This window comes from Lepisosteus platostomus, chromosome 14 (genome assembly GCF_059453375.1).
Source record: "Lepisosteus platostomus isolate fLepPlt1 chromosome 14, fLepPlt1.hap1, whole genome shotgun sequence".
NCBI lineage: Eukaryota > Metazoa > Chordata > Actinopteri > Semionotiformes > Lepisosteidae > Lepisosteus > Lepisosteus platostomus.
In genome coordinates, this window is record NC_142624.1 from 39,218,410 (window position 1) to 39,243,651 (window position 25,242).

The 25,242-nt window shown below is 41.4% G+C and overlaps 1 protein-coding gene across 5 annotated transcripts in view; it reads right to left on the bottom strand.

Annotated features, from left to right (window-relative positions):
* Positions 1-25,242, bottom strand: part of mbd5 (methyl-CpG binding domain protein 5) — a 62,446-nt gene that overhangs the window by 23,008 nt on the left and 14,196 nt on the right. For all 5 annotated transcript variants that reach the window (XM_088606267.1, XM_088606266.1, XM_088606265.1 and 2 more), the window contains exons 2-5: positions 10,287-10,977; positions 7,808-7,910; positions 5,747-5,927; positions 2,560-4,803 (exon numbers count right to left, since the gene is read on the bottom strand). In XM_088606267.1, coding sequence (XP_088462393.1) covers positions 2,560-4,803; positions 5,747-5,927; positions 7,808-7,910; positions 10,287-10,399 — 2,641 coding nt within the window. In that variant the 5' untranslated portion in view covers positions 10,400-10,977. The remainder of the gene's footprint in view (positions 1-2,559; positions 4,804-5,746; positions 5,928-7,807; positions 7,911-10,286; positions 10,978-25,242) is intronic.

Below are 25,242 nucleotides of genomic sequence, written 5' to 3' on the forward strand. Positions count from 1 at the left end.
CCTTCTGACTGAGCCTATGATACCTTCTGTCCCAAGGAGAGGTTCTCTCCCCCTAGAAACATTACTATTCCCATTCTGATTTTGTTTAGAAGCACATGGATCACTTTTGTGTCCACATGGCTCACACTGATATCCTACAGTAGCTGACTTTGTTAAGTGAACACTTTGCAAGCCTTTATAAGACATTGAAATACCTGGAACGAAAGACAAAGAACATCCCCCAAAATATGTTACCAACAGCTACACATTGTCATGTTGTCTGAAAGGGCTTAAAACATTTAATTAAATATGAAAAATGAAATTTAATTTTGCTTACAAGACAGTTCAATTGTTGACTTGTTAAAAGAAACTGCATCACAAGTGATGCTGAATTTAAGCAGCTTGTGGATTTTTGAATAACAAGTCAGACTAATAAAAACATAAATTAACAGAAAACAATGTGCATTTCCAACTGCACACTGCAGCTTTAAGGTACTATTGGAAGATTCTGTCCCACCTGTCATTTTTAACTGTTTATGACATCATCCATTGATTGCAGTGTCTTGAATATCAAGTGTCACTTCAAAGAAAGCTTAGCTGACAGCAGGCTCCTCTTTCTTTACACAATTATTTCCATAAATTAGTTAAATATTTAACACATTATTAAATATTCAAAAACAAACTGCATGCATCAGCCCTTGTTAAACTGTAAGTATCTATATTCTGTGTTCAGTTGTATTCCTGTAGATTGGATTTGAAGTAAACAATTATATTTCAGGCCAGCATAAATTCACTTAAATATCTCACAATTAAAAAAAAAAGTCACACTAGAGGCACTGCTTAAAAAAACATTTCTATATTAAAATGTTTAAAGATTGCTTTCTAAATCACATTGTATTAAAGAAGAGCAAAAGGCTGCTTCCTTCTATAAGTTATTCACTCTAGTGTAATGTCCCAATGCCTTAACATCTTGCGATCCTGCCACTGGCTCTCCAGTCAAGCATTTGTTTGTGTACATCACATAAAAACACACCACAGTGACTGAAAACACGGGGAAACTGTAAAATCTTTTTCTAATTTTATCAGCAATGATATGCCACACATGCAATGAGCTTCATTTATATAGCAGAAATGGAACTTGCAAAGCTCCAGAAAAAAAAGTTTGTTGTTAGTGTTCACAAACGGAATTACGGGTCAGGGTAAATAGCAGTGTTTCAGTTTCTCATGTTGTTCTACATGAGAAAAAATAATGTACTTCAAGAAGACAATGAACCCCACCTAGGAAAGGTAAAAATGTCTTTGGAATCAGATAATTCAGCTTGCAGAATAAATTTCTGTATTAAACAATTCACAATAAAACCTATGTTCCTTGGATGGTTGCTTCAGATTTTAGGCAGAAAAAACTCCCGATACAATTCTAAAATTAAACTGAATGCTAATTCAAACATAATAATTAGTCAAAGTCTGACTGAAATAAACTGAAAGAAATGTGTTCATTTTAAAATACTTCTGAAAACAGAAGTTACAAAATAATGGCAAGCACATTACCACATACTCAAGTCCAAGCTTTACATAATTACCACACAGAATGCAGTTTTATGACATGTCAAAACTAAATATGGAAGATTGCAGAACTAACCAAATAAACTGTTATTTTAGCTTAGTCTTACAACATTCCCCACAAAAGCCTGTAAACAGCAGAAGGCTACACAGGGACAATGTGCTCAGTACGCTTTGGTAGAAGTTTCTTATAAGGAGTGTGAAAAAAGTTTAAACACATGGAATGTTACTTTAAGGACAAAGTTGAAGAAACAAGTTCTTCAATGCACAGTACTGTTCAACGGGGCAAAAAAGGATAGTGTGCCAATCATAGGAGCAAGGAAAATCAGTTCTTTTTCAAGGTCCTCGTTTTAACCAAGACGAGCACTGCAATAAATAAAAAACTTGTATTTCACTGTTTCCCTTCACTTTATTTAACAAAAAAGTTTTTTTTTGGGGGGGGGGGGTCACATCTCCTGTTACATTAGTCTCTGAACCCACCTCATGTTAATTTAAATCCTCCCTGTGTATTAATCAGTTTGCCCTTAACGGATGGGACAGTACAAGAGAAAACCAGCTCTGGTTCAGATTAGTGCTGTAGAAATTCAATGGCTTTAGTAACTGGGTTACTAGACTCTTCACTTTCTAGCACACCATAACTCATCACCCATAGAGGGTGCACATGAGTCTCCTTTAAATAAGACTGCAGTAATAGAGGTTCTGACTTAATACTACAATAGGCTTCAGTGTATATATAAAAATAAGGACTGGAAAAAAAAATCAAGAGATGTACACTACCCAATATTTGTATTCAAAAATATGTGAGAACTCAAACATAAACATACACATTTTGTAATGTTTCCATCACCTTCGAAGCAACCTACCTTTTCTACTTATTACACTACGCTAGCCACATCAGCTGGTCTTAAAATGATCTGCTGCAAAAACTGTGGTTAGGTAAAAGCCAGAAACGCACACGAGCCATTTATTCAAAACACAGGCAGGCGAGACATTCATCTTCATCTCAAAACACAGGCTTACCTGCATCAGAGATCCCTCGCCCACAGTTGCTTCCATTGCTGTTTGGTACCACTGGCGCACAAACTGCCTGATTCCTTGAGTGGGACTTGTTCTGCTGTTGCTGCTGATGGTGGTGGTGATGGTGGTGGGGAAGATGTTGCTGGTGAAGGTTGGGATGGCCAAGGACAGAATTCCCTAAGGCTACCCCCGCCTGTCCGAGCACCCCACAATTCCCAGCAGCCTGCATCTGGTTCATCAGACCAGCGAACTGGCCATGCAGGACGTGGCCTCCAGTGTGAACCAAGTTAGTGTCAACATTTGGGCAGCGCATTCCTTCCCTTCTGTTATGGAGGTGCTGCACTGGCAGATTTTGTGCTGCAGCGGGTGTCAAACTGTTGTCTGCAAAATGGAGCTGACTGGAGGGGCACAGCATCCCTGAACTGGAGCTCACACAACCTGCCCCGTTATTTCCAGCCATATGGGAACTCTGACAGCTCATAGACTGAAGCAACTGGGCCATGGAGTTATTTGGGGGGAGGGAACCTTGTCCTGCTTTCCTCAGCGGGTCAGGCAGTGCAGGCTTGGATGCACCTGAAGCACTCATCTGAGACTTCAACATGTTGAAAACCGTGTTGGTGGACTGCTTTCGCTTTCTTAGAGGATCCTTCTGTTGAGCCATAAGCTTGTCGCGTAGTGCTGCACGCCCGCTCTGCCCTTCATTCACTGCCAGCAACATGTTGGAGTTGGGTGGAAACATTGTATTTAAAGTGCTGTGCCCTTCCCCATTGCCACCACTTCCCACTGGACCAGAGCTGCTGCTGCTGCTGCTGCTACTGCTGCTGCTGCTGCTGCTCCCTCCACTGCTGCTGTTATTGTTGCCAGTCATTTTGTTTTGATTTGCTAGCTGTGCTTTGGCTGCTGCTGACAGTAAACTACTGGCTGGAAATGAAGCAGCGTTATGCTGATTCAAGATCTGATTAAAAGGCATTCCCAGCAGACCTGGGTGATTCTTTTGTGGAACATTTCCGGCAGAAACAGGTGGAAACATTGAGTTGGGCTGAGTGTTGAGAACATTGCTCATTCCTACGAGCAACTGGTTAGGCATGTCTTTGTACTGAAGGAGCGCATCTGGCTTTGTAGATGGGCTTGAAGGCATAGAGGGCCTTGGAGATCCCATGGAGGACCTGGGAGACCTGGGAGGAACTTTCATGCTGCCGCAGGTCACCTGTGGACCCGACGGCATAATGAAGCTTCCGTGGTCTGATGAGGTGGAAGATGAACGTGACCTTTGCGGGGATACCTCCATCCTCCCCATAGCGGGCCCCATCATGTGCACTGGTGAGGTCACTGGGGAGGGCGATATAGAGGTGGAAGCTGTGTGCTGACCCCTCTGCATGTGACTGCCGTGACCGATGGGACCGGGCTTGACGGTTGGCAAAGGGAGATTACTTGGCAAAGGGACAATAGCGGGGGGTATGTTTACATTCATCATAGGTACCTGAGAGTGGACGTTTGATTGGAAGTTTGCAGGGTTCATCACCACTGGGTTCTGGTTTACCGGCTTACTGGGAATGGGATCCAGAATGCCAAGAGGGTCCTTTTCTGAAGTTATCTTTTTCTGAAGAGCACAGGAAGGGGGCAGGGAAGGTGGGGGTGGAGCATGGGGCCCTTGCTGGGGCTTATGGTGAAATACTGCACGCGGCATGTCCATGTTAGCAGGGAAATTACACATGGGTTTTTTCATTAGAGGGCTTTTTGTTGCGACAGTAGGAGAAAGAGGTATATTAGTCCTCCCTGCCATGGCGCAGGACGACTGTGCAGGGGAGTTCTGGAGCATGAGGGAGGGAGGAGAAAGCGGAGTCCTGCTGTTCATGTGAATGGGGCTAGAATTCTTTGCTCCATGAAACCCGGGATTGTTCCGTGCAAAAACATCCGGGCTCCCCAGAGGGTCAGTCCTGGGAGACAGGGAGCCATCACCATATATCTGCGATCCAGAAGAGGCCGGGCTCAGCATTCCACCGTGGCTGCCCCGGTACGGAGACTTCTGCCCATGCTCGCTGCTCCCCAGCCTCTGTCTCGGATAGCCAGCGTAGAGCTCCTGTTGCTGACCTGCTGTTAACTCCTGCTGGTAGTGCCTCTGTCCCACCATCATCATCTTGAAGGGGATCTTACACTCCGGGACCACGGAGTTAGGTATTCCGTCGTGCGATTTATTCTTTATTGCTCGAGGAGTTGCAGAACGTGTAGGAACCATGGGGGTTGCGCCTGAAATTCAGTTTAAAAACACAAAACATGATCATTTTGTGACCTGGAACACCCCAAGAACCACGTTATATATTTTTTTGACACTTTCAAGGTGCTCAACTTTCTAAATATATTAGGGATTAGCTGTTACTCAGCATAATTTGGGAGAACACATACATACTTAAAAAGCAAGGCAAACCAATAGCAGAAATAGATTCATAAACAGAAAAGAAAAAATTAGTTGACATGATATTATCCCAAATATATACATATATTTGAATTCATGCAAGAATTCCCAGTCAAAAACACAATTATGTATTATATACAGTGGTATAAAGGAAGATGTAACATAAGGCCCATGAACCTCATTAATGACATATGCTTTATTTCAAGATATAGCAACATTATCAATTTGCTACTTCAGCTAAATGCAGAACTTCACAATGTTGACAAAATACCCTGAATTTTCAGAAAGCTTCTTTGTCACCTTTTTTGTAATCTTTTGTAAAGTAGATTTTAATTTTTCCTGCATTCATAAAAACACAAAAGAAGTCTACAATATTTCCTAACATACACAGCCAATACCACACATATCCAAAAGCAGTTGGAGCACTGGAGCGGTCTTTTTTACACCGGCTCCTGACGTGGGAAGGAGGAAAGGTGTCGTCCAAACGACTTAGGTGATAAATTAAGTAAGAGCTCAGCCGGAACTAAGAACAGGAAACTGAGCAAAAATACAAAGATCAAATTCGCAAAAACCCCGGTGTTACATAAAACAACTGGTGCACCGCTCTGCTCCGGGAGAACTACAAGCCAGCAAGCCGCAGGTGAAGCCTGCTCTGCAGCCTTGAACCAGACAGGCTGTTGATTACTTCAGGCAGGTAATAAAGCTCCAGTGGAATGAAATCGCAGCAGCGGACCCCCAGACCTAGACCCGCGCGCGGCTGACACCAACCACACATACTTGTGCCTCCGCCGGGACTGGTCAGGACTAGAGAGGGATGTGGCGTCTCCATGCTCTTGTGCAGCGTGGCCACCGCAATGATTTTCCTTTTGTGGATGCAGAGCTTGGTGACGTCCTCATCGGCTTTCACATCCTCCGCTGTTCTCTGCTTGACAGCCGCCCCAGGATCAAAATTAAACACCTAGAGAAAGCATTTCTTTATTCAGTTTGTTAGCTTTTACAGCCATTCGCAGAGCCTTCTGAAGCATATATTTGCTATGCATCCCGTCTCTGACCTTGCGCATTAAAGCGTCAAGCTGAAAAAGACAGAGAAACGCCGGCTGATTAAAATGAACATCTGAGTTCACAGTGTGGAATTAAATTTGCTTTAAAAGCCGCTCGTAAAAGAACGGTGAAATGGATTTATCAATGTCTGTTCATTCGAACAAAGTACAGTACTGTGAAGATTTGCCACCCAATTAGTCTGTACATTAACTGCAAAGGGGCAGGCTTTTCAAATTTGAAACAACGAGAAAAGTGTTTACCTAAATAATTTATATCCAACTCTGTTACCTGATAACACACGAAAAATCTAGATTAAAGTTAATGTGATCTCATGAAGAAAGCTCTTAAATCTAATGCTCAATACAGATCATGGTGGGATGAACACTGCACTAGGTGAAATTGCAGGTATGTTTCAATATAAGACTGATCTTTGATAAACTGTACTAGGAAATCACAGTGTTTAGCCTGGAGGTTCTGAAATTGACAAACTGAACTGAAATTTTGCTGAACAAAACTGTGTAAAGACAGCACCCCGAAATGCACTGTTATTATCATCACAAGTGGCAGTCTTTCACTAGGATCCTCATCTAACAGAACACCACAAACTCTCAATAATTTAATTTAATTTAGCTATTATACATCTGGCAATGTGATTATTTTTACCACTTATTGGTTCCTTATCTGTGAGCTACAGAGCTATATAAACTCTGCAGCAACTAGTGTGTTGTGCCCTTCTCTGTGGCTCTGTACCACTACAGCCAGCCTGGTTTTTGGCAACCCCTGTTGCCATGGCAGCATGGGAGGAGTCTGTGCAGCTAGAAAATAAACTGTTATATAAAAATGGAGGCAATGTGCTTGTTTTAAATGACAAATGTAAAATATGCAGCACAAAACTTTTTGAAAATAAAGGACATTAATGCCAGCAGCGCATATGACCTGAATGAGAACAGAAGCATTAGCACGCCTCTCGCGGATATGGGGCGTACCAGTCTGCACTGCACTCTTGCAAACAACTCAGACTACTCCTCGAGCTGGGCTACAATCAATTACCACACTGCAGAAAGCAATATAGTTTTATGGCACTAAAAAAACCAAACAAACAATAAAAACAAATCCTCCTTCTGGGGACCCAGGGAGGGGGCCCTTGTAAGCTTCACGGCAGAATCGTTGAGGGGGGTGCTAAGAAGTGCGCACAGAGGGTGGCAGGCTGCTGGCGGGCAGCCGTGCACTGCACAGGGCCGGGCTGTCTCCAGGCGCCTGACGGCCGACTCTAGCAGGGCCAGCTGCTCAGCTGCTCCAGTGAGGACTGACAGCACCAGTACGGCGCTGCCTCCGTGGAGAGGGCTGCAAGAGCTCAGCCTGGCGGGGCTGTGTGAAAACCTAACGGTTCGCAGGCGAAGCGACACCGCTGTGGCCATGTTAGTTCATGGTCACTCAGAGCAGCGCTGCAGAGCGCTTCACACGGTGCCCCGCCCAGTCGACTATGCTGTTCCCGCACTCTTGAGGGACGCGGTGGCCCTGCGGCTAAGGATCTGCGCCTGTGGCTGGAAGATTGCTGGTTCAAATCCCACCGCCGACAGAGGAATCCTTCTCTATTGGGCCCCTGAGCAAGGCCCTTAACCCCAACTGCTCCAGGGGTGCCGTATAAATGGATGACCCCGTGCTCTGACCCCCAGCTTCTCTCTCCCTGCCTGTGTGTCTGATGGAGAGCAAGCTGGGGTATGTGAAAAGACAAATTCCTAATGCAAGAAATTGTATAGGGCCAATAAAGTCATCTTATCTTATCTTATACTGTACCTTAGGAAGGATAAGAGGACACTCCAGGCCGCACTTACAGGTCCCATCGGTCAGCAGGTAAGTCTTCACCTGCTCCAGGCAGGACAACACTGAGCCACTGGGACTGAGGGGTGCGGAACAAGAGAGCAATTAGTGTCTGAGGAACTGTTGAGATGATGCACAAATTATTAAATTGGTAACCCTGTTTTACGAAACCAAACATCCGAAAATGTTTACATTTAGAATTAAAATGAGTTAACTAGTAGATGGCTAAAACCTTTAGTTTCAGCCTGCCAGCAGCAATTTGTTTTTTAATCTATGAAGAGTTCAGGGGTTTTATGGGCTGGTTAAAGCACATCATCAACCAGACTCAATGTATTCATGATTAACTGCACTTTGTCTTTAAGAACATCGCAGGGAAAAGAAAGTGCAGGTAACGGTGACGAGGATTTGAAGTCAAATCCACTTTTCAGCGAACATTTTATTCTTCATAAGACAAATTTTGCTGCTTTCTGGTAGACTACTGTCCAGATTCAAGACACCCAGAGGTCACCGCTATTTCAGATGATAGCCTGTGATGTCAGAACCTCCAAGTGTTCTGCTTCACTCTTGTACTGGAACATTTACCATACAGACTCCCTTCATCACCACTGCTGTTCACTGAAAACGCTTACAAAGCAGTTCTAACAATAAAGGTTACACTCTATTCACTTGTCAGGTGTTACTTGCGCACATTTTTAAAACCTTGTCAGAAACAGCAGGAAAAAAGAGCCCAGATGAGAGACGGTGAACAATGTTTAAACTCTTTACAACAGGGAACTTTAAAACTATGGTAAACTATCCTGCTGTAAAAATATCCAAGGCTGAGAGCACCTCTTAAAGCGAGGAAAATTGAAGGAGATTTGTAAAAAAAACAACACGGTGTAAAAAAGAAGTGTAAATCCAACTGGAAAACATCTTGGTTCTACACCTCCACATGGAAAAATGAAACAGCCACCTTCTGCAATTGGCTTTCAATTACTATTAACACAACAGAGCGTGGAACCTCGACAAAAATAAGAGTCGACTGAAAGTACTCTTGTTCTTTCACGATTAATTGTATTTTTACAGGAAGCTTCAAAGCTCCTCTAATAAAAATGCAGTAGCTCTATATCAGTGAGCTCCAGATGTATACACAATGAAACTGAAGAAGCAGCGGCCAACCAGATCATTTATTAATTTATGTAGAACAGGAAGCAGAGGAAGGAATGAACATAAATAAAAAAGACTGTAAAATATATATTCTTTTGAGTCTTGCGAGGCCTTCCTCAGAACTCTGTAAAGCACTCCAGGCTGCTTGACAGGAGAGCTTCTCAGCTACAGTACAGACACAAACCCTGTCCTCTGAACCCTTTCCTGCACCGATATCTACAGTACAGGAACTGCACTCCAGTGCCTGCCTAGTGGATGTTTATACTAGACAATGTACTGTTTGGTTTTATGTGCACTTGTCCTGCTGTATGGCCACTTAAAAAAACGTCCAATCTGCCAGTTTTATTGTCTTTCCATTCAATTGATCGGACCATCCTAATATAGTGTCCATTTCAATGGAACAACCAACCTCACTGCAGAGAGCAGGAACTTCTGGTGTGGTTAGATTTAATTAAATTACTGATGGCAAAGTGCGCCTGGGTATGGACACTGCAAGGCACCTGGTCAAATTTCTGGCAAGAAGAGCTTTAAGTGCAATTAAGCAAAAAAACTGGATCACGGCCCAATCACAGTACAGTTGGCTTTTCTTCTTTAATTTGGCAAAAGTGACGGACTCTGTTCTTCAGGTCTGCCTGCTTGCCCAGGTGACAGATGCATATCCACACTGAGTGTTTCTGTCCCAGTTAAACAAGCTCTTCCACCAAAGCACACTGATGTCTCATATTTTGCTCAGTCACACTACTGGTAAATGAAATAAATACAAAGAAATCCAATTTCTGCAAACTATAAAAAGACGCTAACAGGAACACATTAGTGTCCTGAACCCTGTCACAGTTATGCTTCAGGCCAGAATTAGATCTGAACTTTTCAACCTCTGAACATGGACAAGCAAAGAGCTTTTTTCATCTTACCGGTTTTGAATAAGATATTGTTCCATAACGATACGCTACAACTTGCATATGAACAGATTAATTTACAATGGAAATCTAGTTTAATTGCGCACATCATTGGTAAATGTACTACTTCATTCTTTGCAAACTCTGAATGCTTCGCAAAACCTTTGTAAACATAGGCCTGGATTCAATCAAAATTTTGACTTACATGCCAATCGCAAATTACAAACCCAATACATGAGGCTGGGTTTCCACTGCATAGATGGAAGGCACCTATAGCAAACTGAAACAACGGAATACTTAATTGGGTCAATGTTTTGATTCATCCCAAATCTGTATTTCTATTAACAAAGAAAAATGAGCGCAGACCCCATTAAGGACAGAGGCACTGCTGGGAAAGCTCCTGGGGCCTTTACCTTATGTAAACCACTCCGTTTGGGTCCACCTTGCGCTGCCAGCCAATTGGAACATGGGCAGCAGGTGGCCCCGCCTCCTTGGCCCCGCCTTCACACTCCTTTCCTCCATTCATTGTTCTGGTTCTGCACACGATGCCTCAGAAGCTCTCAAACGCTCATCAGTGTCCCCAGACTACATGTCATCTTGGTCTTCCAAAAGAGGACCATACGGTACAGCTTCGTTTGCAAACTGTACACCACTGCGCATTGGGCGGTCAGGGCAGGCAGGCTCACTTTGGAACCAAGTCTTTGCTATCCTCCATGTTTGTTTTGTCCTTCTAAGCACCGAGGTGACGTCCCATCATCGCCTTCATCAACGGGAGCAGTCTGGCAAATCCTGTTTGATGGGAGTCACATAGGCAAGTTAGGTGTATGAAACTGGCTGCCACTCGCTCCACACAAACATTTTTCAGGTGAGAACGTCTCTTGAGCTAATCTTTCAACAGCCCGCTCTTTCTAAAAGCAGGCGTTCACTCTCGAGGGTTTTAAGATGCTTCTGACTTGCACTTGCAGAGCTCTCATTTCTTAGGCGGCGAGTCGGAGCCAGTGCTTCCCAGTGTCACGCCCTTGGATGTTTCCATCTTCCTCTGCTTTTCTCTTAAACCTTCCAGGACATATGATGGCTTACATTGTGATCTTCTCTTCTTGTTACCTGAACAAGGAAAAAAACAACAAAGAAAGCATTGTGAAAATGAATATACATGATTCAAAAGAGGCTAGAGCTCCTTCGGGAACCTGGGCCCTGAAACTCCTTTTACTGGGTGTTTACATGAAGTCCTGGAAAGAGCGTTTAGTTTATTTCTGCAGGTAATTGATTCAATTAAGGCATACCATCTCAGGTGGACTGAGGAACAGACTTGTCTCCAGCGTCTATGTTAGAGTATATTTTAGTTGCACCTAAAAAAAAATGCATACTTTTATGCATATACACCTTCAGGTCAAATGTAATGATTTGAAGAGCGTAACTGTAATTCATAAATGGATTGTGAAACATTCCTGGGGCCCAAGGTCAAGAAGAAATCTTACTGTTTGTAAAAATGAATTTTTTTAAAAAGTTTTTGTAAAAATGTGTGCATTATCAAATTGATTTTCTCACTGTTGTTTTGCAGTAAATTGAACTGCATATTGCTGAACATTCATTATTTCATCAGAAGGTGAGGCACTGCTTCATGGTTTTCTGTCACCAATTTAGTTTCTACCCTGTGTTACTAAAGGAAAAAACAGCACATACAAAAATATCAAACTACAGAAACAAGATCATTTTTCCTTCTTCATATTATGAATTGAGCCTTTTGTACATGAAAACAATTGGAAAACAACACACCAAACACTAAAAACAGCGCCACGGGTTGTTCCGTCAACAACCAACACGATATTTTCACATGAAGAAGAATACCTGTATGGCTAAATTTTCAGCAAACAACAGGTTGTTATATATCACACAGATGTATCCTTGGGAGAAAAAATAATATTTGATCTAATCCTTCAGGGTTTCTTTGCACACTGGGACTTCATTAGCATAGAGGAAATGTCTTTATTGTCTGAATGACCCTCTCTTCTCTTTGAAGTGGGTATCTTGCAAAATAATAGGAAACCTGGACTTAATTTAATTTGTAAAATAGTGTAGAAGATAATCTGCAGGGATAAACAAATCATTACGACAGAAGACGGCATTATCTTTGGCCTTGTTTTTTTAGAGAGCACCAATTTCTGATGTTCAGATATTTTATTTCCATTCAGACTGATTTTCAATGAAAAATTCTTATTTACATATAATCAAACTTCATGATTCATAAAAAATATTTTTATTAGGTAATGGGACATTCATGGATGATTTATGTTATCTAGCAGAAAATGCTTTTAATATCTCAGATGGATTTTTATATATACAACTGTATCGTTGGAAGGCATCTGCATACGAAAAAAAAGCCACACGGTAATGTTGAGCAAAAGGCAATCATTTTCATTATCTAATTATTTCACAGAAAGGGGCATATTTCATCAGCCAGGTGTAGAAATGTTTAAATTAAAAGTGAATCACTTGCCTGGAGCATTCTCATCCGTTATCTTACAGTAGCACAACTGTTTTGGTGCCTTCAGTTGCACTGCATTACTCACTTATTAACAGGCTGAATTTTGTTAAAATCCTTCACAGCCAACAGCTTAGTCCTGCAGTGGCTTTGGGTCGGCTGCCTCAGTGCATTTGGCCACATGATTGAGTGCGAATGGCAGGAAGAACCGTACAGCAGTACGACCGAAAACTGCATTAAGATTCTGATTAAAGGGATGGAACGTATAACTTGAAACTTCACGAGGGGGGCAGAGGATCTGATTAAACCAGAATCCAGAACCACAATATTCATGCTCACACCCGGCAAGAGCGAGCGAGCGGGCCGCACAGACAGAGAACTTATAAAACAGAGAAGGATGTCATCATTTCAATGCCACCAGTGATCTCATCGTGGGCACTGCAAAAACGCTTGATGAAAACATGAAAATAAATAAAATGGCCTTTTGCCGTGGTGACTTTCAGTATGAGTAACTCCCCGTTACAGTATTCAGCATGACATCAACAGCCAAAACAACAGTGCGAGAAGCTGCTCTGCTGGGAAGGACGAACCCTCTGGGGACTGTAAATGTCTACATGGCTCAGCTACTGATAAAGGCACCTGAAAGATCTGATGAATGTAGTGCACATCTGAACACTCCAGCTCAGTAATGAAAACGCAGGCCCTCTGCGCTTCACATCATTAACAGGCCCTCATATATGAAACACACACAAAAAAAAGATCGTGAACGAAATTCACAGCCTTATCAATGCGTATTTCAAATTGGGCAGGAAATATTTCACGTATTTAGTTCATACTTTCCTACAGCTTTAAAGCTCTAATGCCATTTTTAAAACTGACATCAGTATCATCAATTGTTTTGCAATTGAAGTCTTTTTATTTTACGATTATCTCAATAAATCCAGCTAGGCAGAAGAATGCTCTATCACAAAGCAGGCAGGTACAGTGCTCTGGAGAAACACATCCCTAACCGCCTGTATAATCTTTGCAATTATCATGTGACTTCTGGTTTGCAAGATCCCTCTTTTGTTGTGCTGCAGACAATGAAAAACTATAAATGTAATGACTCTCCAACATCACCACTCTAATATTATATTACATATGTTTTTTCAAAATATGAATCACTATCTTTATACATTTCTGGTTTTTGATGACTAATACCAATCACTGTACACAGGAAATGCAGAAAATCGGACTGCTTTTCCCTTCCACTTTATGAATGTTTTTTATGTTTATTTAATAAATTTACTCTTAAAAACATCAGTTGACTATGAACATGCCATGCATTGTTAGCGAGTCACAATTTACTGAACAGCATTAAGCCCTACCAAGCACTGTTAACGTATTAGGCTAACAATTGTTAGCCTAGTAGGCTATATATAACCTTTTATGTGTTTGGTAGGACACTTCAAAGAAAATCACTGTAACAAAAATAATTTAACTTTCTTTTCAATAAAAACCTTTCACTTCTATGAGACTTATTCTAAAGGGACTTTAGGGCACACCTATATACTGGCAATGCTAAACAGTTTAATTTCCTAAAAACAACAGTATGTTGAAAAACATACAAAATATGTGTGGTAATATGGTAACGGTATATTGAAACAATAGTTTCAATGGTAACAGTTAAACATTCAATTTTAAATTGGCCTTAACTATTTTAAGAGGACTGACTAAATAGAAATAAATGGTATTTTTTGGTCTGATACTGAATGCAAAATATTACCTTGGCAAAATTAAGCTGCATGGGGTAACTGATGAGTTCTACATGAGTTGCAATGAGCTTCATAGCACACTTTTGGGAAAATGTATTGAAATGTCATATAAAAAAATAGGTTCAATAGCCCGATCTTACATACCAATAATACACACACCTGAAGAAGGTTCCACGGCCAAAATGTTGCATCTCTTTTCTTTTCAGCATGGAATAAACCTTCACTTGTTCCTTTACAGTCTACGCATGCTGATGCAGCTTCCTACTTCAACTTCCTCGCATCCGATAATACCGCATATATAGAAGGATAAGAATATAAAAGACAGAATGATGGGACATGACTAGTGTTCAAAATCCAGGGGTGGCTCAATCACTGAAGCCGGGGTCATCTGGCCAGACAGCTCGTTCCACACTCCCAGGTCCAAAATGTGGAATGAGCACAAGCTGAAACCCCTCTTGTTGTTACCTTCTTTACATTCTGCACCTAGTCCTGCACACGTGACCCCCATTTACAGAAACTCAAAACTTTTTAAATTCAGTAGCTCCACATAACATGCAGAGGAATGAAAAATGCACAAAACAGTAAGTGGCATGTAAGTAAGATTACTGGGGTGCCACTGGATTGTCTTCTATGGCCATTATTCTTTCACATCGTAACCAAGGATCTGGATTCAGGTAGTTAATTCACCCATCTAAAAACCTAGCAAAAGCTCAAAACTACTTAAGAGATGATTCAAGACTGGGGAGACACTTGGCAAATGAAGTTTCTAGTTGACAAGTGCAGACAGAGACAAATTTTATTTGAAGAGCAAGGTGAGAAACAAGAGGCTTCCCTGAAAGAGGCTTTTGAAAGTGATCTAGGTGACCAGTCAATGTCCTCATCCAGACCAGTGCTGCTGCCTCCTCATCGTGTGAAATTTCATTAAAAAGCTCATTCAGGGGAAAAATATTTTTATATGCAATGAATATGAGTATGTCACACTGCCCAGCTAAGACCCTTGCTTTGCCTAACTGATCAAATATTGATATGTACCTTTATTTAAGGATAATTTATAAGATACCGAACAGGTTTCAGATGAGAATTCTGCTGCTCTTGAGCTGACTAAAAGAACTTTGGATTAGCACAGAGCTCCTGTTCTCTGCAAACTGCTCCAGGTGCCTGTGAAGTTCAGAGTGGACTGTAAGGCTCTCCTGCTCACATCTAAACTCACCGAATAGTTAATCCGGCTCCAGGTTATCAAAAGGACCTATGGCATGAGTATAGTCCAACTCTTCATCCGAGATCTGCCGAGTTAGCCATTCACTGTGCGCTGAAAAGCAGCTTCCACACGATGGGCAACAGAGTCTTTTTATGGAGCTCACTGCCCAAATCAGAGACTCTGCAACCTTCGACACTTTAAAAATTCACAAATGAAATCGTATTATTAGAAGGCAGAGTTTCGCTTTACTCTCAGTTTAACTAGGTCAGTCGGCTGTGCTTTTCCCTTTCTCTATCTCCCCCTGTTATGTGGATACCATGCGTGCTACTGTACAGTGCTCTACATTTCCTGAAATACACTCATAAATAACATTGTATCATAATAATCAATCATTGATTATGATTATCATTAACCCTGATGTACTAAATTCCATTCTGGGCCTGTACGCTCTGCCCTTCCTTAGCTCAGCAAGCGGTTTTTCACTAGTACAGTGGATCTGGGGTGAAGTGCGAAGGGGAGGGGGGGTGGCTGGAGGTACTTTACACAAAGGGTTGAGGGCATCAGGAGATACCCAGCCTTGCTCTTGTTCCCTGGGCCAACACACTACAAGCTACCAAAAAAGCTAAATGGGCCGAATGGTCTCCTCTCATTTGTAACCTTCGCTCTGATCTTCTGATGCAGGTCAGATGGCACACCCTTGCTTATCTTCCTCAATCGAGAGATGGAGTGCTCTCCTAGGTGTGACACAGAACTGAGTCTGTAGCTGTGGGCAGCACTGAAGTCCACATCCGAAGTGTCTCTTAATGAAACTCAGCTGGTATCATGTTGGACCAAAAGGGTGGAAAACAAAGCTCCATGTGACTTTGGCATAGCGGGTACTTTAGGCATATTCTAGTTTAGGATTATTGCCTTTTGGGGCTGCAAGCTGCTCATGTTTCTGACATCAGTTTAAGTTACTGTATGTATACAGCATTCTCTAAAAAAAAAGCAACAGTCATGTAGGTCATCAAACAAAAAGAGCAACATATTCTGCCGAGGCTTTCACAACAGGGCAACACACTAGCCTGCAGACCGGGGGACCAGGTTCCAGCCACACTCATGGCTGAAGTGTCCCAATATTTTGTGAGTGGAATGGAGGAGCTGTGATTGGGGTCGGTAATCTTCACCCTAGGGTCCCAGTGGGTTTCTCGGCTGCTGTATCCCTGAGCAGGGTAGGTTACCCAGGGTGCTCTAGCTAACCCAACTGGATGAATGGGCATCTATTTTTATGTCAAAAAATTAGTACCTGTAACTCCTGTAGGCGCTTTTTGATCAATCCAGCAGTCGAATTAATTAATAATCATCTCTGTGAGAGATAGGGTGGGAGATAATCCAGACACTCTACGGAAGGAACTTCAAGGTCTTTTTCGAGATGGAGCTCGGTTTGTTAGAAATCGGGTTTCTGATCCTGGTCAAAGGTTAACGGGCAACTTCATCCAGTGAATCACTACCAACCGTTCATGGTTTCTCATGTGGGCACAACATGGGACAACAGTCACATACAGGGGTGCTAATAAACTGGCCAGAGATTGGCATTGATATAAAAACACCGTAGACACGTGGTCATGTAAAGATTTCCGCAAGCAGGCAGCTACACTACTAGCCACATTCCTCGAATTAACATCACACTTTCCACGACTGTGAGTTATACAGCTAGTTTTCATAATACTGCGGAATTCTATATTTCACTGTGCTTTGTCTTATACTAAGTCTTTGTCTTTGGTTTCTTAAACTGGTTAAAAAAGGTAAAAAAAAACAAAGCATCAAAGCGATGAAAAAACTTTCAATTTTCACATTACCCAACTGAAATCGGAGAATACAATTCAACAGCTTAACATTTATACTATGCATTTTAGATTTCCCTTGTAGTTTCATCCTGTGTGTTTTACATGATTTATGTAAGCAGCAGAAATTTCAATATATCATGCTATATTGAAGAAGACTGTAGTCCAAATATTTATAGATTTAACAAAGGCAAGTATTCTGGCAAGTATTACAAGAACTAGACTGAGCTCTATATGTTGACTTTTTTTTATTTCAAGGCTATTGCAACAAGCAATATTATGCACAAATATTCATATTTACGATGTTGTCCTATAGTACTAGTTTCCACAGTTACAAAGCACAGCTTTTAGTGGTTAAGACCTTTACTTTGCATCAGAGAAGCTAACTTCCATCCATTTCTCAAGCTAGCATAGTGCCCACACTGCTACAGAGGCAAGCTCTCCCATTTGACTTGAAATTTGATCACAAATTTATGCTTCCTCGCCATACATACAATACTTCAACAATGCTGTTAAAGCAAAGAATGAAAACATGCTACCAGGTCCATATTAAATCACATTCAGAATGTAACACTGTCCTGAGTGTACTGTCTCTGCAGCTTCTAGGAAAAACGGCTTGAAATATAGGGCAGGTTGTCTTGGAGAGAAGGTAAAGTCCCATGGGATTCCTATAGTAGGTGTTGCAGCTCTAAATATCTTAGGAGTGTGCACAATACTTTAGTAACACCACCTGTTTTCCCCAAGTAATATCTTGAGAATATGAAAAAAAACACCACAGATTATCCAAGATAGAACAAATTTGTTCATTTAACATCCAAGGCATCTATCAGCAAAACCGTTTCAAGCTATGTATGTAGATACTAACTAAGTTAACAGCAAAACCCAACAGGAGAAAGTCCACCTGCGGTCAATGTAAAAATACTCTACACAAATGTGAAATCAAGCCAACACCAGAAATGTCATCAGCACTGTACAAAGATGGCCCCATCCTTAATGTGTTAAAACCACACTATCTCCTAGCTGTTCGCCACCACATGCAACCCCACCCTGTCCCTTTCCATGGACATGGATCCTTCACCACTTCTTATTTTTATAACTTCAGCTAATTTTGCTTTTTGGGCACACAAAAGTTGGCATCTCTTCCCAGCCCACCCTTCCGTGATGGTCTAGATCACTACTCTCTGGTAACTTGTACGGATGCCGAGGATTTACCTGTAACTGAGAGTGTGGCAAGTGCCTCGGTGAGCAGTGCTGATGGTGCCGGTCCTGATGTGACGGTGTACTCACTGAGAGCTGCACCCGTCCCGGACAGGTACCGTGACACTCAACGCCATGGCTAACTCCTAACTTTGGAGCCATGTGTGTGCAAGTTCTCACGTCTCTGTATTGACATGACAGTTGTACTAGCAAGATTTCAAACTAAGGAGATAATCGGTACTTCCATGAAACAGAATGTTCTTCCTAATTTGCTTGGGATGTTCGGTTTCTGCCTAGTTTTTTCATCTTTTAAAGCTGCACTTACTTAGACACACACTTTATGATTTTGCCACAGCTTTTCTTGAAGTTCTCTGCGGTAGAGAATTCTGTCTTTCTAAGCCTACCTCCCACAAACTATAATGCAACATGGCTCAGTTTATCACCATTGCCGCTGACACTAATCCACGTAAAACATTTCATTGGTCACTAGAACAGGACCAGTAATTTTCCATCACCACAAACAAGTCAGTAAAACAATAGCCTCACTTCTTTTTTCCTTGTGGTTTGAAAAATCTAACCACCAAAAAAAGGCAAAACGGAGTACTAATTAGACTTGAGGTAATGCACATTTTAAGCATTACTCCACTAATCTTTACAAAAAATTCTAGGAATGTAGTTTATTAAAATGTTTCAGAAACATTGCTGGTGAACCTACTGTAGAGCAAGTTGTTTTTAGTACAAATGTGTTGTAGCACACTTGAACAAACATGTTGAATAAAGAAAATCAACCTTATAATAGGAAATACACTACAATTTTATCTATGTATTTACTCATCTTACGCTAATGCATCATTACATGTTTCATGCAATACATCTGAAACAATTTCACTACATGTACCTGGAGTATAATACTGGAATAAGATTTATAAAAGAATAAAAGTTGTCTCTTTCTTGCTTGCCTATGCTCTATCCATATCAAACTGGCAGACATGTATAAATGCAATAATTCACAGACCAACATCCCCAATTGGTCCTAATCTTACAGAACAGAAAAGTAATAAACCTATTCATAGCACAGCCACGCAAAAAGGTTACAAACTGGAAGACTGTTTTGTGTTTTGTACTTTGAAGAGACTTTTTATCCTAGTCAGGTGCTCTCTCTCTGGTTCAGCACCCACCGGGGAGTATTCGGACATGCACTGTCTTGTTGAGGGAAAAAAAAAAGATGCATTCTTCATTGCAGGAGACGAGGATGGAGAACAGCTCCCATGGCTTGACATATTCCAGACAGTCAAACTGCTGCTAATAAGCACTAGCTCACAACTGCAGCTACTCTAGGCAACCTCAAAAGAGTAACGCTTAAACACACAGAAGTACATCTCATTTAACTGTGAAACTGTGTACCTTGTAAAGCTGAAGACTTCAAGGCAAGGTCCAACAGCAGATAAGACAATGGTATCACTTCCAAACCATGCTTTGGTTTTTTCCATGTCCTCACAGAAATTACTGAACTGGTGTCTGTCCAAGTCTGTCCAGAAAACTCTGATTTTCTAAGTGGGATGGACTGGATTTGAGAACAACAGGCATGATATTCACAAGGAAGGTAACCTCCAGCAATTTAATCTGTATGTAACCAAAATGGCAAAGGTAGACAGGCAAAATGTGAAGATGGCACTCTCCAAAAACTGGTTTATTTGATTTCAGTCTACACTCAATGCAAAGTGAGTAATGTAAGTGGGTTTAAAAGCAACAGCAGCATTTAATATACACCAGCTAGTAGAGTACCACCTATGTCTAGCCAACTGAAATAATTAAATGGCTTTTAGAATTGAAATTCCTGGCTAGCAAAGCCTTAAAGAGTAACATCTTTTTTTCTGAATAAAATGCCTTGAAATAAGTCAAATGTTGTACATTAGGCAGCTTCTAAACAAGAGATGGCTGCAATGAACAGCCAATAGTTTCATGGTGCCTCAAGCCTACATGTCCAAATCACTCTGCAGGGACCCACTTAAGAGTGGCCATTTACAAAGTCTCCTTCTTTTCATCTCTAGTGCCCGTCTTAAGGCTTCAAATTGCAGGAATAAAAAAGGGAAGATAAAGCAAATGAGAAAACTAGGGGGGAAAAGGAACACATGCAAAGGGCAGCTGGGAGAACAATTCAGGACAAAAATGAGGGAATGAGAGATGCAAGGAAGAGCAAACGAAAGCAATTCAATTCAACAGTACAGGGAAAGACAAATAAGACTTCCAATGCTAAACCACAAGGTTTATTAGTGAACACTTCACATTTCAATCAGTTGTGCAATTTAGGCAACATAGGAAGATACAAGCTACAGCTTTATCTTAATGTCATACCTGTTTTCTCCAGAGTTTAGGCCAAAAATAAAAGGTAATTTGTTATTCTGGATATCATTTTTCTTTAAAATGAAAAAAAAAAAATACTAGCGAACTCTAATTCATGTACTGCATGTAGCTACTGTATGCAGCTAGAAATGAAGCTAACATTGGTTATAAAGCAATAAGGGCACCTAAGAAACGTGAAAATAGAGAAAACAATAACAGACAAAATACATCAACTTTCATAGAAATAAAGGTATCTTTGCATCAGTCCAATATATATCAAAATAGTCTGAAAAATTCTAAATTATGTAAAAAGAACAAGGATGCACATTTTCATGACTGTGCTGTTCTGAACTATAAATGGTCACATTCTCTATTTCATTAATTCCAACATCTTTAATTAAACCCCCTATCTTTCCTCAAAATTGCTGCACATTGGTGGTGGTGGAGGGGAGTCCCCATTACCTGTAAAGCGCTTTGAGTGGAGTGTCCAGAAAAGCGCTAAATAAATGTAAGCAATTATTATTATTATTATTATATTAGTTTGGCTATGAATATAATCTGAAAGCTCTTGGGGAAAAAGCTGCACCTGTCTGCACACAAAGTTACAACTTCTGTGACTACTGACGAGTGATGGTCCTCACATTTGGATGAAAGGTCCAGAGAAGTAGAGGAGAAATCTCACGAACATGAGAAACTGACTGAAAGCATGGGAAATGCACACAATCTCCTCCAGAAACCCACACGTCACACAAACAGACTTGTAGCATGACTGGGAGAGACCAGCCTTCTCCTGTTTTTAGCCATGATGAACTGTAAATCTCTAGTTCCTTTCTATGCCTGCCTGTTAAAGACGCGTCTGATCTTTCATTCAAAAGGTGAATTGGAGATAAAACACAGTGGAGCCACGTTGTGGACGGGAGCAGTGAAGCCAACGAGCAACCAGGCACACCTGACTTCCACCTTACTGAGTAGTGCTGCACTTGGAACAGTGAACATCAGACAAAAAGCCACCTGGTAAATGGCCTAACTTTCAAACATCTGCCTTTGGAAACTGCATGTTTCCCCAACACTAGCGGTAAACAGCAAGGGGATTCCGCGCATGGCTAATTTACATACCAGCCTAGCCCCTCCCCTCCCCTTCCCCTTCATGGGCATGGTGCTGGGCTCCAAGTGGACCTCCTGTGAAATGAACAGACACAACGGAGGCCCAACAGGACATCGTGTTTAGCAGCATGCAAAGGCACATTAAAACACTGCCCCCCTTTTCACCTCCGTGGCCGTGGTGTCACTTAATGAGTCAGCCTCATAATCTACTGGGTATTTATTGTCTTGTTCAAGTCATCCAGTTCTGTAAAACGTCTTCAAGGAGGAGATAAGCAAGAGCAGCCTGTTTTAGACGACTCCTCCTCAAAGTCCAATATCCCACAGAGTGAACAAAAAGAGATTTTAAATCAGATGTGAGTCCACAGCCTTATGGAACCTAGTTCCCAGATTATAATTGTGGTTGTGGTACCTGTATTTATACTTTCTAGTTCACTCAGCATGAATTCTGACATAACCAGGATTCAAGGGAAGGATGAGGAGTCACAAAGGGCTGGACTGCATAGTACAATGCTACCTTTCTGATTCACATTTATGGCACGAAGGCTAAATGTTGCAATCTGTGTTTTTTTTCCGCACCATATCGGAACTTTATACTTTGACGTGAACAGAAGAGAAGCTGAACTGAAGGATTTATGCAATCTGAAATCTAATTATTAAAACTGGACAGTAATAATAGCGAAGCTTAAATCACGTCTAAGCCATTAGATTTAGGAGGAATCTACAAGCAAGGAGGAATATACAAGAAGAATTTTAATAATATAAAAAATTACTGAATTAATATCCTAATTTAAAAAATCTAAAATGAGAAAGTCTATATCTCTATATCTTTAAATACTCTTCCCACAGCATTGCCTTAAAATACAACAGATAAAAAACACTTATACTGCAATATGGCTATGGCGAGTTTGTTGAATGTTCTTTATGTTTTTTATACAATATATTCAAAACAAAACCATTAAAGAAATGCAATAGTAGATTAAATTATTATTATTTTAAGGACAAGCTTATTGGTTGCAAGCCATTAGTCTCTTCCTGTGTGATCGTCCGATTTCCTCATTACAAGGTTCCTGTTTGCTCCATCCTGAAACCTCTTTCCTCCTACAGGACCAGCCTTAGAAACTGAGGCTCAAAGCAAACAATAACAGCAATCGTTAAGTATTTAATGGAATTAAAAATTGTGATTAGTATATCTACAGCATAGTGCTGTGACAGTTCTATTTAATTAGTTATGAGATCGATCTCAGGGGGATGCTTTGGTCTTTGGAGTTTCAGGGACTGAATTCATGCTTTGTCACCTACAGGCTCACAACTACGACACCATCTCAGATTCAGGCGGCCAAAATGTCAAGTAGCACTCGGGTGTGCCAATCCCATCTAGAAATTTGAATTCAAATCTGGAGGTCAAGGCTCAGATTTTGTTCAAGGCTTGTTTCACTTCTTAGCCAGATCCAGGCCCTGCAAATTTGGGTTGATCTTTTGTTACGTCAGGGTTTGTTTTCATGAAAAAGTGAGAAGCTCAAGTGTGGTGCGAGACTCACAGAATACTGGCCCGACTGACACGGGCCAACCCCTTATTTGATAAACAATGCTCCTTGTGTGCCCTAATCCTACCAGTACTTACAGATCAGAACAAAGCACCTTTTGTGGTTTAAACTGGACATTTCAAAGGTGTGATGCTTTAAAAGGCGCAGACAAAACTTAACAGATAAAAGAGGTCTTTGCTTTTACTATATACCTCTTCCGTCTATAAGTCAAACTGCGTTACCTGTATTCACTATGAAAACTAAATTTTGTGGTTACAGCATGTGACTGGCTGGGTATAAATTCCAAAAGGGCTTTAATCTTAATTTTTTGTGACTATTTACAGAACACTTCAATTCAGTTTTATTTATTTTTTTCATTCAGTGAGTAAAAAAATCATTACCTGCAGCCTCCTGAAAACATACTGAATAAGAAAAACCTAGCTCAGTCAGTTGTTCTTCAAAATAATCAAACTGACTACAGGAAGAAAGGTTTGCCTGCATACAGAGGAAAAAAATAAACACGAAACTAACAAATCACATTGCGGGTGATCTTCTAGATCCTTAGCCAGCCATATCACTCTACAACTCACACATGCTGCCCACTGAAGCAAAGCAGGTGTGAACCTGGCCAGTACCTGGATGGGAGACCTATTGGGAAACACTTAAGGTTGCTGTTGGAAGAGGTTTTATTGGGACCAGCAAGGGGGCGCTCACCCTGTGGTCTGTGTGGGTCCTAATGCCCCAGTATGGTGATGGGGATACTACACTGTAAAAAGGCGCCGTCGTTCGGATGAGACGTAAAACCGAGGTCCTAACTCTCTGTGGTCATTAAGAATCCCAGGGCGTTTCCAGAAAAGAGTAGGGGTGTAACCCTGGCGTCCTGGCCAAATTTCCCATTGGCCCTTCAATCATGGCCTCCTAATCATCCCCATCTCTGGCTTCATCACTCTGCTGTCCTCCCCACTGAGAGCTGGAGTGTGGGGAGCGGACTGACGCATCATCCAGGTGGGGCTGCACACTGGTGGTGGCAGATGGGTGGTGGACGCTTTGAGTGGAGTGTCCAGAAAAGCGTTATATAAGTGTAAGCAATTATTATTATAATAAATTAATTATAAACAAACTACTTGATGATCCTCTGATCAAAAAGCTACAAGCCTGTGGATGAACAAAGAGGCCAAAGAGCCTGCTCTTATATACTAGCTTTCACAGGTTCTTACAGCAACTGCAGTTTTGACCTATCAGATGCTATTTGGAATTACGGTATCCCAGCATTAAGAATACTAAATCCATGAAGTTTGCAAATATGTGCTGCCATAGCATGAGCACCTAGGTGCAGAACCAGAAAAAAGCCGGTTAGTAACTGATTGACAAGGGTCAGCAAACAGTGAAGCTATTCAATGACAGTTTATTGTGGAAGTTGGTTTCCGCCAGGGAGTTAAAAAAAAACGCGCTATGGTATCTCGCAATTGCGACTTAGTACCTCAGAATTGCGACAGCTGGCAAGACCTGGGTTCGAGCCCATGCAGTGAGGCACGAAGTAGGGTGGGAGCGGCGAGGGCACAAGCCCTAGAACCCGAATCAGTTACAATAACAAAAGGACAGACAATGAAATGTGGGCTATTTCGAAGTCGCAAATGTGAGATAAAAAGTCGCAATTTCAAGATATAAAGACGGAATTCTGAGTTTTTAAGTCGCAATTGCGAGATTCCATAGCGCGTTTGTTTTTTACTCCCTGGCGGAAATGGGCTTCCATAAGAACCTGATCCCTCTCACATTTGGAGAAACAAATTCCTTCGTTCAATAAAAATATCCAGGAGGGAAGGAGTGCTAATGAGACCTACAAGATGTACCTGCTCAGGCTAAGCCTCAGTCCAAACCTGCCCCAAAAACGACATCAGAGAATAACTGCCCTCCGTAGTTTATACATAAGGCCTTAAAGCTCCAA